Raw genomic sequence first — 12,845 nt, 5'->3', positions numbered from 1 at the left:
GCACGAGCCCGCTCGCTCTGCAGCGCCGCGGCCATCGGCTACCGGTAGCGCGGGCGCCCGCCCTCAGCCAGCGCGCGGGGCGCTACCCCTCCCCCCTGCCCCGGGGCCGCCGGGCCTCCGCCCGCCCCTCACACAAAGCCCCGCCCCACGCACAGGCGCGCCGGAAGCCCCGCCCCCGACGCCTCACGTGAGCACGGGGCGGGGCGGCGGTTTGAATCCCGGCGGGCGGTGTTGCCTCCCGACACCCGCCAGGATGTCGGTGGTGCAGCCCTTCGACAAGCTCCCGATTCCTAACTCCGCCGCCTGCCTGGTAGGTCCGCCGCCGCGCCCCCGCCGCCGCTTCTGCCGCCCGGGTCCCGGCCCTGCGGCCGCGCCCGCCTGTCCCGCACCCTCCGCCGCCGCGGGCCGAGCCCCAGCGGCAACGGCCGTAACTGCCGCCGCCCCGCGCCGGGGGATAGGCCGCCTGGCCGCAATCTGCAAACGTAGGCGCGGGGCCGGCCCCCGGCCCTGGCCGCTTCCCCCGGCCGGTCCCGGGCCGCGGGGCTGCCCCTCTGACCGCGCTTTTCCCTCCTGTCGGCGCAGCTGGTGGGGTCGGACGAGGGCCTGCAGCAGAGGCTGGCGGAGGCGCTCCTCCTGGAGAAGAAGAGCTTCAAGATCAGTATGTGAGTGGCGGGACGGGGGTGCGCGGCTGCGGGCCCGCCCGGCGCGGGAGACGGAGCCGAAGCAGCGGCTGCCCCGCTAACTCACGCGGAGTTTCTGCCCCGGCAGCCCGCGCGCCGGGATCGCGGGAGGCGCCGCGGGAGCGGGAGCGGGACGGCGCGCTCCTCCGGGAGCGGGGCTGGCTGCGGGCGGCGCTGCCGCACGGGCCGCGGGGGCAGAGCGCTCGGGGCGGGGCGGGCAGCTTGGGCACGGTGGGGGACGGGGCTGGGGACGGTTCTCACGCGCGTCGTGTTGGCTGTGCTCGTGCCCTTGCCCTGTGGGTGTCGCACAGGTGTCTGGTCACTCAATTGCAAGAGCACGGGAGGAGCACGGATGATTTTGTTCCCGCTGGACAGGTGTATAGGAATTAAACATCCTAATTTAACATAAATGGGACAAGTACAATGCTTGCAACTACTTGAAATCAAACAAGTTTTCCCGGAAATGTCCATTGCTGTTCGTGCTTTTCGCAGCCCTTTTCTGGTTTATGTTCATGCATGTGCTTTTCCTCCTCAAGCTTTTAAGATGCGTTTTAAATCTTAACTTTAGCTGCATAACAAGTTCTACCTTAAAAGCTTGGTTAACTAACTTTTTACAACATAATGTCCTTGACAGCTCTCTTGCCAAAACCAAATGACCAAATGAGTTTATTCAACTCTTCAGAAGAGTTTGTGTTGGTTTTTTTTTTAGTTGGGGATTTTTTTTCAGAAGGTATTTTGCTACTGCAGTCCAAGGCTATGCAGTAAAGGCAAACCTGAAATAATGTTCTACTAGTCAGTTAGAGTGATTGTACTGCTCTGGTTATGGCATCTTGGATGTTTGTGCCAACTAATAGTAAATTAAGTATCCAGCTTTCTTTGTGAATCCTGCAGCTTCTGCTGAGCTGTGGAATGCCGTAACTAGTTGGCTACTGGCAGTACAGCTGGGTAACTACCTAAAGGCACAGAAACTTATGCTTGTGCTACAGAGCAAGACAAGTCCCTGCGCTAGTATCACTAGGAAAGCAGAAGTCTGTAACAGGGTGGGTTTTTCCCCCCACTGTGGTGTTTTGGGATTTTACACATTGCAAAGAAATATGGTATCTTGTCTGGCAAATCTATCTGTGAGATACAGTTGTTGAGAGAAGAATTGCAAGGCTGGCATTTTTGTGTTTCTTCCTACGAGGAAAGAAAAGCCTTCTGCAGTGCACATCTGGAGGCTGCTGCCATCATCTAGTGATATTGGTTTAAATATAGTAACATTCCAAATTGTGGAGGTTTGGGGGGGGGTTGAGGGTTTTTTTTGGGTTTCGGTGTTTTTTCCCCCCAGACAATGAGATCTGATGCTTTCCTTTCACCACAGCTTCTCTCTAAATTTCACCTTAAATTTATAGGCTTGTTTGTGTGGCAGTGTGTCTTTCAAGCGTGCTTTGCTCATATCTTGTTCTAGTTTCAGAATGTTTTTGTTAAATCATACCTCCCTTATTTATAGGAAACAAAGCACCTTTATTTGGAGACTGGCAGACAAAACAGCAAACCGCATATAATTAATAGAAAGGAATGTGTACCATGGTCTGTGGCTGCTGGGGAAAACTGTTAAGTCCTTAAGATTTAATTGCTAGAAGTAATATTCCACAAGGAGTTTCTTTCATGGTTTCCAGAGAGGAAGTGGATTGTGAGAGATGCTGAAATTCTGGAGTTTTTGTTTGTTCAATCTATCTTTCAGGTGATCTTCCAAAAATAGGGTGCTGATAATACTCTTCCCTGTGGAAGGCCCAGATATGTGCTACTCAAAGTTCCCCCCCACCCCCTCCCCGTAGTGGGAAGAGACACAAAAAATGCCCATGCTGCAATTTTTCCTCCAACAGCTGTATCGGCAGTGGTGGTATTGTGTAGAAGGACACCTAAACTACCTGGTAACTCCAGACACAGTGAAAGGGATAAAAATAGTGTAATAGTGTAACAGACACTCTTTCTGAGTTATAACTTCATCTATAAAGCTATACTAGTGATAAATTTCTCGTTTAAGGTTTTGCAAATACAACACATCTTTCTGGAACATGGATGCCTGAGCAGGTACCCTCTCCTGTGTGATCGTATGAGCAGTATCTCTGGAATGTGACAGGAAAGCACTGATGCATTTTAACTGAAACTTGGCAGCCTAATATACAGTAAAGCATTGTGGTTCACTTTGTTAGAAAGGACTCTTCTTAACAATTAATAGAATTACTGTCAAACATCTCTGTGGAGAAAAGGTTTCTGTGAGTCTTGTGCTCTAACAAGCTTTCCTTTATAAACAACCTTGACTGGCAAGTATCATTGTGGCTGTCAGCAGCTATGAGTATGCCTAAGATATGAGAATACTACTTAAAGAATCACAGTGTCTCTTTAGTGCCTACGTATTTAGTAACTAGTGGGCTTCCTAATAGCTTGCTACATGGTGAACTGCAATAGTTATGTGGTTATGGTTAAGTGGATACTGCCTTGCCAAGCTGTTTGGTTAAACTGGCAAATTTATTTTCTTTCAGTCACCTTGCTACATCACTCCCATTACCTTCAGAGAGGGATCACCTTCGGCCCAGGATAGATCTGATTGTGTTTATGATTGACATTAAGAGTAAATACAGGTAAAAGAAGAGCAAAAATACGAGAAGGGGAACTGATATTCTTTCTTGAACTGATGGCTAAATCTAAATGTTTACTATGTCAGAATTGCTGAATAGTGGTTTTCAAACCCAAGACTTGCTGTGGTGGAACAGATTGGTAATACATACAGTAGCTTTCTGGCGTCCAGCAGTGGATTAGAACTGAACTGCGCTCTCCAATAACATGCCTGTTATGCATTAAGTTGCCATAGTAAAGGAGGTAGAATTTATTCTGGGATCCACATACAGGATGATATGAACTGAACTTTGGAAAGACGCCGTCTCTAAAATGAGATGGGAATGGTGGTGGTGCTGTTAAGGTCTGTAATATGCAGACGGCTGTTGTGCACTGGGCAGTGCTACCTAATAACCAGCCAGTTACTGCATCTGTGTCCCCAGTTCACTGATACTGCTTGGCAACTGGGATCAGCACTATCAATGTCTCTAGGCAAAAGAGAAAGGTCTGCAGGGTTGATCCCTTTTCTTTCATCTTGTGCTTATCTTTGTAGAAATGGTATTTGTGTCCCCAGGCCATAAGTAAAGACTTGCTAAGGAACAAAAGTCAGCATTTTATTACTTACTTAACTTGTGACTTGACTATCCTGGGTTCTCATTTACCAAAAATGACAGGGCCAGCTGCATACTTACAGCACAGATGGTGCTGCGGAAATGTGTGGGCTAGCTCTTCTGAAAGAGCCAGAGTAGTGCTGAAGTTTCATTGGATGTTAATGAATTTGGATGCTTAGTGTCCACAAATTATGGAGGACACCATTCAAACTAAGTCTAACTGAGTCCTGGGTAGAAAGGATATGTTATATATTATTAAACAGCTGTGGGTATTAGAGGTCTCTAATGTCATGCTTTTAGCACAGAGCATAACTCTGCCAGCTCACAGATCAGCAGATGTTAACGTCATTGGTTTTCTAATTGTGCTTCTGAAAGTTATTCCCTTTGTCCTTATGCTGCACTTGTTTTACCTCCCTGTCCAAATGGATTGCCTGTGCTTTTCTGACAGCTTGGAGAATGTCGAAGCTTCCCTAGCTTATGTGGATGCCAGCTTCTTCCTGGGGAAAGTGTGCTTTCTTGTCACTGGGGGTATGTATGGCATCTGTCCTCTTCCTCCTCTCTGAGCAGCACAGCTCACTGTTGCTGTCCTTTAAAACAGGGCAGTGATTTAACAAAACAAGAAACCAGTGGCTTTGTCAAAAGCTTTGTTTAAATTGTATCTTAACTCATCTACCTTTTTTATTGTTTTGTTAGGTAAAACATGGTTCTCTTCTCTCATGCTCAGTTGCTCTATCCTTTTTGGTTTTGCCAATCAGACCTTTCTTTTCTGTCCCTAATCCCTGAATATAATTTGTGTTATTGATTTTTATTTTATTTTTTCCCCCTGTGGCACTGCAGAAGTCTCTTCTATTTCTTCTTGCAGATCTGTCTTAATGATAATCTTAATGAGCAGCAAGGAGCATATAATACTGTGGTAATAAAATGAATCTAAATGGATGAGCTAATAAACTATTAAGTATAGTTTTAATAGAAGACTGGCATCCCTGCTGTGTACTGTCTGGCCCTGTTGTGCCTCTAATCTTTCTCTGCCCTGCCCTGCCCCATCCCAGCCTGGAGTGGAGAGGGTGCTTTCCTGCGTACCCTCCTTATTTCAGCTCTGAGAACCTGGAGGGGCCAGACAGTTACTGCTCAGTGTTGGAACAGAGTTCCTGTGTCCCTGGAATTTATGGCTCAGGAGGCCTAATTCTGGGGTGAGAAGGAGTCTTAGTGCTGCCTCATGCTACAGCTGCCCTGACTGAGTGAATTCCTCAGACATATGACCACTCTGTGATACTACATGAGCCAGGAGGGCTTTCAGTCAGTGAGGGGAAGATTCTGCCTGTGCTGATAGTGTACTAATCCCTTAGCCAAAATGTATGGCACACTCAAAATTAGCTCTGGATCATTTTGTGGACGTGGAATTTCCTGGTACTTTTATTCATTGAATGTTGATTGTGGAGCATGTAACGTGGGAAAACTTTTTCTGTAGTTGGCAGGGTGAATTCCTGCAGCGTAGAGATCAGTGCCGTCTGGAAACTGGGAGAAGCCTACTGCAGTCCTGTGCTATTCTGTGAGCTGGAGGTAAGGTGCTTATTTGGTGTCTGAAGGGATTTGTGAGTTCCACTGCTCTCTGAACCTTAGGAGCAGCATTATGTTAGCAATAAAAATATGTACACATGCTACTGCAAGTGTCAGAGACCATACTCTTTCTGCCAGAACAGTAGAGGTACAGTAGTCTGACTGTCCTTAGAAATGAGTCTTCTGGATTACCTGCTCCTTCCTGTGCTACTGCAAAGCCTCAGGAAGCCAAGTCTAAATTAACAAATACTTCTCTGATATGCAAAGCCTTGGTACGCTTGTTCCTTGAGGCATTTTTTTTTTTCTGGGAGCCCTTGAGCTGTTATTTGCCATGTAACTCTCTTGCTTGCGTAATGCTTCCTGTTAGCCAGGCTTTGTTGCTGCACAGATTCTTTTGCCATCTGATATGCCACTCTTTCCAATTACCTGCTTGGTCTGAAAAGCTGGAGGGAGACTTTGGCATTCAGCGGTAGCACACTTCGCTTTTCCACGTTCTCATCATTCCACTGTCAGAGACTGCTTCCCTGCCAGCAGGTAGTATCTGTGCTTTTGGCAAGCCCTTCTGAGTTTTCAGCTGACACTGCTCTACCCCCTTTAACATTAGGGGAGTAAATGGGCAAATGGACCTGTTTGGGGTTTTCTGTAGCTAGCCACTCTGAAGCATATACCTAATGCCTGCTCTGGTTCTTTCTTTTATCACAGCTTAGCACTGTTTTTATTCTTTTCTATTGATTAAATTTCCCTGTTTTGTTTCCAGTTGGAAGGGATACGAGTTGCCACTGCTCAGCGACTTCTCCGGATGTTACAGATCTGTGCTGGTCACATAACTGGAGTTTCTGCCTTGTCCTTTGGCTTACTGATGAGGAACTCTGATGATAACTAGCTTCTCATTGTAAGAATTCAGCCATATTCATCAGGGTTTGGTTTTTTTAACTTCAGGTGTTCAAGCTGCTGTTGTTGGAATGACTTTGGGAAGTTTTTTTGCCTGGCTTGTCATGACCACTCATCCAGAGCTGTTCCTAGTTGCTAATCTCTCAAGAAAAGCTTGATTCCTGTTTAGTGGATAATATGCTGGGGCAGGGGAGGAGGCGGTTTGAATTGGGGATTCCTATCTGTTATTGCATCTGAATCCTATTTCATGGTCAAGTTTGAGTTTCACCTACTTTCCCAGTGTCCAGGAGCTGTGTGTTTACTGAGAGAATGCTGGAAGAACAGGCCGCTATCGTTAATGCTGCACGTCATCGTTGAGTGTCCCCAGAATGCTAGAGAAGAGGCAGCAGGCTTCTGCTTCCTTTCAGTGGAAATACAGCACCTTGGAATAATGTGAAACCTTGCTGCCTCGTTTTGTCTCCCCACCAAGAGAATCATGGGGAAGGCAGGCAGTCCTTCAGCTTCTAGATAGAGTGCAGTTGGCAGTTAGTGTTCCAGCTGTGGGAGCATCTGCCCAGAGATCATGCCTAATACTTAATTGAGTAGGAAGGGACTAAACAAGATAATCTAGCACTTTTAGCTTTCTTTTAGATCTTCAAAGAAAAAGGCTCAATCTATCAAGCCCGGGATAACCCTTGCAACCCAGCCTCTGGGGCTGACCACAGGTGAAACACAGTGGACTGGACTATGGCAACATACAGAAAACACGTCTCCTCCAAGCTGGGCATACACTGTGTCTAATCCCGTAACTAACAGGTTCTTACTGGCAGTAATTCGTGCCTTATTCTTACTGCAAGTCGATAGCATGTTTTGGAGTTCTAAGTTAATAAAATGTATAATATTGAATAATTAGTTGTATGTCCTTTGTTTAGGTGTGTGGCACTGGCTGTAAAACCTGTGATGGCTTGTGCCAGTTTGCCCTGGCAGCGGGGCTGGCCCTTGCTGGCAGTTTGAGCTTCACGTTAGCTGCGGGGCTGCAGGTGCGCTGTCAGCCACGTGGTGGTGGCAAAAGCTTTCCAAATGCAATCCTTCCTGCCCACCGAGCTGAGCCACCTTCCAGAATACACCGAGAATTGCATGCCAGGTGGAAATGAAGCCTAGAGAGAATGTGTTAAGCTCCCCTCTGGTTTAATTTATTTAATCCTTAATAGCCTGCTTTAATGTTCCTAGGTGCAGAGCTCTAGCTGTGTGTGCTGTTCCGCTTAGCTTGTTTCTGACATCTGTGTGAGCAGGAAAACGCAGAAAGCAGCACTGCAGGCTTAATCAGCTGTGAGTGTTGGCAGTCCTTGCAAAGACGGCTCAGCAAGGCACAAAGCCTGTATCCTTGCTCAGAGGACACACAAATCCTAGCTCCGGTTGTATTGTTGCTGGTGGGGGAGGGCTGGGTTGTTTGTCAGCTGGAACAAAAGGAGCTAAACCATTCAGCTGTGTTTTGGTGCCCAAAAGGGCTGGACTCTGGCTAAAACTCAAAGGAGAAAGACATGTGTAAACTCTGATGGCCATGTAAGAAGGATTGGAGGCTTAACGAGCATGCCCTACTTTCAGCTAGCTTTGTGATCCTGAAGGTACTAGCTAGGACTTTGCCACCAGAGCGGGGCATTCATGCTGAGAAACAAGTTTCTCTGTTGGTTATGCTGTCTCTGCCTCATTCCGGCTTTGGGTCCCTCAAAATAAATGAGACCATGGTTTAGAATAGACTGGTTTCGATTTGCTTTTGATGTGCAGGTGCAGTCTGGGGGAGGGAAGGAAGGGCTGCGGCGTGAAATCAGCCAGTCTTGTGTCCTCCACAACTGCTGTAAGGTACAGAGCCTCTTCCGTCTCTTAGGTCACTCTCCAGTTGCCTCTAATAATTATTGGACTTGGGTAAAATCCCTTTGGCCTTGAGTAATTTTTGCTGTGCTTTCTTAGCTGGTGAAAATGAAACTTTCTTTGGTTCACCCAGAGTGCTTTGCAGCAACCCACACGTGCTACTGTCCATTCTTGCACCTTCAAACATAGGGTGGTTCTTGTTGTTTTTTTTTTCCACCACAGTGTTCCAGATGTAGTATTTCTTTCCTTCTACTACTTTCAAAGAAGAATGATGCTGTTTGTGCTTCCTACAAGTGGCCAAATCCCAGCTGGTACAAAATAAAATCTAGTTCCTTAAGAGCAGCATCTTGCTTCACCTTGGGGCAAATATTTTTCTTACTCTTTGGACAAAGTCTTTACTAGAACTGGCAGAGGAAGTGGAGCGTATCTAAGAATATGACACTGTGTCTCAGGTCCATCATGTTTTACAACCAAAAGTAGTTGGGACACATCTAAAGCTACAGCTTCAACTATGTAAATACCTCGAGGAACTGTCAGCTATTAGTTTAGACAGGCCATAATGCTGCCCCTACTAGAGAAGACAAAGCAGCCAAGGGTATCTTTCATCTGGATGGAGTAGCCAGGGCTAATGTTTGATACAGGTCTTGTGAAAGTAGTAACTTGGATTGGGATCAGAGGCATGGAAGGCCTGAAGCTAAATAAAGGCTAGTGACTCAGGTTCTGTTGTATTTAAACATTATGAAAGAGCTTGCCAAGCTGGCTGAAATCTAAACTAACAGAAATATTTTTGGAGTTACTTGCTTTATCTTCCTCTCTCTGTTCTCTGTTTGCTATCCCTGTGGAGATTTACAAAGAGAAATTCCCCTCTTTGTGGCAAAAGTACCCATAAGAGTTGCTGGTTTGACTGTCTCTGTTTGTGGATATGTCTTTGTATGTCAGCAAAATCAGTGTAAAAGCAGTTTAATTAGTATGGAAGACCTTATACCAGTTGCACTGGTGTAAGCTCTGGTCATGTAGTGGGGTTCTTGGGTGAAACTGAATGAGGCTTTAATAGGGTCTCTTCTGCTATGGCAGGTTGACCCACAGGATTTTGCCTTCAGCCCAGTCCCTTGTTGAAGACTGTATCCTCATCTTGCTAGTCGAGCTGCTCATGGAGGTGCTCTGTGAGAGATTTCAGCACAAATCAGCTTGGTTGGTATTACCTGTTGGGATCACAGCTCTCTGCTAGCCCAGGTTTTCCAAGGCAAGGGTTTTTTTGCTGGCTTTGCAACGCCAGCGATTAAATCAGACCATCTTTTAAGTGTGGTAAGATATGATGTGCTCGTTTCTGTGTACTGGTATGATACCTATAGTAAAAGACCTCTCTGTCCTGGAACAAAGACCAGAGATAAATCTAACCCTGGTTGTAGAGGTTTAGGTTCAAGGCCACCTCTAATATTTGCTTTAAGGACTGGTTAGAACTGGATGTCTCTGCTTGCCAAGACCTGTAGTTTGAAGGGGCTGGCTGGGTTAGGTCAGTGGTTGTGCAAAGCAGCAGTGGTCATGCTGTGCTAAGCAGCTGGGAGAGCTGCTTGGTAGCTCTCATCATGACAACTGTCTGCAACAGCAGGGGACAAAAAGGGACTCCTGCTCTGCTGCTGCCTGGCGCTGACCTGCAGAGCTGTGGCAGAGGTACCTGATCTGCTGGCAAAAGCAAGGGAGATACTTTCTTCTGTGGGATTTTTAACTTGTCTTGGTTTTGCAGGAGGACTGGGCTTTGCTCGTGCCAGATTCCAGCTGCTCTATCTCTGTTCGGCTGGCCCAGATCCCCTGGCAGTCTCCTCTGCACACTGAGTATTCTCCACTTCCCACCCTAAGCTGATGTGCCGTGTTGCTGTGGGCTGCTGAACAACTGCTACTTTCCATTCAGTGACCAGCTGTCCTTCACTGGTGGGGAAAAGTGATTTATATGCAAGAGAAAGCAATAGCTGGCACAGCCCAGAGCTGGGAGCCAGAAACGCTGGGCTCATTTCACCTCTGTGACTGATTTCTTGTATGACCCTGGGCACGTGTGTTAAAATTCACTGTGTCTCACTGGCTCTGCCTCTACAGCAGAAGCTGCCTCTGCTGGAGGGGTGTGATGAGGGCAAATTGACATTGCTTTGGGGTCACAAATTGGCTGGAGACGTTCAGAATAAACCATTTTTTCCTAATTAGCAGTTTGATTTTTACAGAAGTTCTGGGGGAGGAGGGTTTGGTGGGACCTGCCTGCCAGGCACCTCCTGAGGTTGGCTGTGTTTTGTGCTGTTTACCTGCCTGACTCCGCTGCAGGCAGGCTGCCTGAAACTGGGCTGCAATCCTGCTCGTGAAGAGCTGCGGCACAGCTGGGTTTTGTTGTGAAGTGGAACAAAACCACCCTCTGAAACGCTGAAATTCCCTGCACAGTTCAAGTATCGTTGAATTGGCCAGTGGGACAAATCAGTGTCTCTGGGTATCTTCCTTGCCGTTAAATACTAAATATGGTGCAGCGATGCTAGGCAGGATGGCATCCCCTCGGGTCAGCTCTGTGCAGGAGGTGCTGTCTTGGCTGTGAAGAACCAGTGTGTGAGACAGGTTGTGCGCAGGGGACTCAGGAGTGTTGTGACTCCCTGGCAGCTGGGTAGTGTGGGCTCCTGGCCTGTGCTGGGCCATATTTCCCTTGCCAGGGATGGCTCCTCAGGGAGCTGACACATGTGGTGATGCTGACATCCCTTATCCCCCTGAAGCTCGTCGTGTGGTAGGGTGTTTTGTGAGGAGCCAGGAAAGGCGCTGTGCCCATCCCCTCACCCCGCTGCCTCCTCTGCTGAGGGAAGTCAGTGGTGTGTGAAAGAGCCCATGTTTTACATACACACAGGCTGACTCCCCGCCGCCGGCCCAGGTGCAGCCGCGGGCTGGGTGCGAGAGCCCAGTGGGCTCTGCATGTCACGGGAAGGAGCACTGAGGTGAGGCGAGGACAAAAACAAAGAGAGAAGTCACCTCCCCTTGGGAAACCTGGCCCTGGTGTGCAGGGGCTGCTCTGTCCTCTGGATCGGCACTACAGCGACCTGTGCCAGGGCTGGCTGAAGCACCCCTGCTCTAGAGTGGTCTGCATGCAGGGGCACACTGGTGACCATTTGGAAAGACCTAAAAAGTCCAGCTAACATTAAACACGCTAAGGAGGCTTTCCCTGTTTTCTGGCAGTATGGGTGTTTTCCTTTCCTGTGTTCCCGTGGAAGCTCTCTGGTCCCACTGTGTGCCCACCCCGCGGTGACGGGGTGACGATGCCGTGCTGCACTGGGCCTGCCTTACTGCTGCCCTACCGGCTATGTTGCTGCAGCGCTTGGGTTGGCAAAATGCTTTGGGTGTTCGCTGAGGGTCAGCAGTCCTTGAGGTACTATTGCTGTTTGCGCTGGTCATCTCAAAGCTCTCCTGAACTTCTGTGCTGGTTGCTCTCCTGGGCTTGACATCAGCATGGGCATCACCCCACTGTGAATGTTCTTTTTTGCTACAACACACCCTCCTGCCCTTGTTTTCTTTTCTTGTTCTTCCAGAGATGACAGATGTGAAGCCAGGGTTGCATTTGACTCCGCCCGGTACGTAACAACCTGTGGTTCATGCTGCAGTGGAGCACCTCTCTTCAAAGCAACGTGCCAGCATCAACTAATTAATCCTCGTTCCCCCCGTGGGTCTGGGGGGTGACTCAGTACCTCATGCTGTTATGCTGAGCAGCAGAGGATCAAAGCCATTGGAGCTGGGGAAGCCCTAGGACAGCGCAGTGTCACTCTGTGCCTGCATACTGGGTACTTGCAAAGGCTGGGTCATGCACACTTGCCTCCAGCTCCTTTTTAGCCATGCAGAGGGCTGGAAATGCTCTGCTACCTTAGAGATGGGGCTGGAGCTGCCTTCACCTTGCTCTACAGGGAGTGGTTTTACTACCTGGTGGTCTCTTTTGATCTTTTCCTCTCTTAAAACCTCACTTGGCCATCCTGAGTGATTCTCCTTCTTCACCTATAGGTCCTTCAAGCCTCCCTGGCATCCCCGTGTGCGTGTCTGGGTGAAAGGCAGGGGCACTGTGGCAATAGAGCTGCAGTGGTGGTGCATGTCCCTCTGAGGCTTTGTGACCCCCAGCAAGCTGCACACCAGGCTGTGCCAGCACGCAGCCCTGCAGAAGTGCAAACAAACCCCAGCACCTGGCCTTGGGCAGCCCTGGCATCCATTGTGCTGCTGCGTGAGCTGCTTCTGGGGAAGGGAAGGGGAGTTGCTTGTGCGCAGATGTTGCATAATACTGACCCAGTTTGAACACAAGTTTGCGGGCTGGGAAGTGTTTGCCCAGCCCGCAGGGAAGAGAAAACCCCTCCAGGGTGAGGGCTGCTGCACCACGTCCTCTGCTCTGTGTTATGAAGGAGGTGAAATGTGAAGCATGTGCTTTCTCCGAAACCTGGCTCTTTCCTGTTGCCCAGGTTGCATGTGGAGCATCACCTGCGTGAGTCCCCTCTGCGTCTGCATGAGCTGTGGTTTGGCTGAGCTCAGACACTGCATGGGACTAATACGTAGTGATGGCGTCCTATAAATTATATAGTCAGTATGTTCGCCATCTGCTCTGTGCTGAAAGCTGAGTGTGATTGAGACCTTCCCCCCCCTCCCAAAGCTTGACTCTTGCCAA

General features: G+C 48.7%; 1 protein-coding gene and 1 long non-coding RNA gene across 3 annotated transcripts; both read left to right on the top strand.

The window, feature by feature from the left end:
- The first annotated feature begins 167 nt into the window (after positions 1–167).
- CENPM (centromere protein M) lies at positions 168–7,225 on the top strand. Of its 2 annotated transcripts, XM_055712399.1 has the most exons (7): positions 168–310; positions 583–662; positions 3,206–3,304; positions 4,338–4,417; positions 5,358–5,449; positions 6,204–6,338; positions 6,618–7,225. In XM_055712399.1, the coding sequence occupies exons 1-6, from the start codon at positions 254–256 to the stop codon at positions 6,327–6,329; spliced, it is 534 nt and encodes a 177-aa protein (XP_055568374.1). In that variant the 5' UTR covers positions 168–253; the 3' UTR covers positions 6,330–6,338; positions 6,618–7,225. The 2 variants fall into 2 exon arrangements, with proteins under 2 accessions (XP_055568374.1, XP_055568372.1); XM_055712397.1 differs by having other exon boundaries at positions 6,204–7,225.
- A 2,475-nt stretch (positions 7,226–9,700) lies between these two features.
- LOC129736171 (uncharacterized) lies at positions 9,701–10,377 on the top strand. Its single transcript, XR_008732438.1, has 2 exons — positions 9,701–9,856; positions 9,930–10,377. It is a non-coding gene; the product is annotated as an uncharacterized LOC129736171 (long non-coding RNA).
- Positions 10,378–12,845: the final 2,468 nt, after the last annotated feature.

The sequence above is a fragment of the Falco cherrug genome, chromosome 5, assembly GCF_023634085.1.
Source record: "Falco cherrug isolate bFalChe1 chromosome 5, bFalChe1.pri, whole genome shotgun sequence".
NCBI classification, from domain to species: Eukaryota; Metazoa; Chordata; class Aves; order Falconiformes; family Falconidae; genus Falco; species Falco cherrug.
This window is presented reverse-complemented; position numbering and strand designations above follow the sequence as displayed.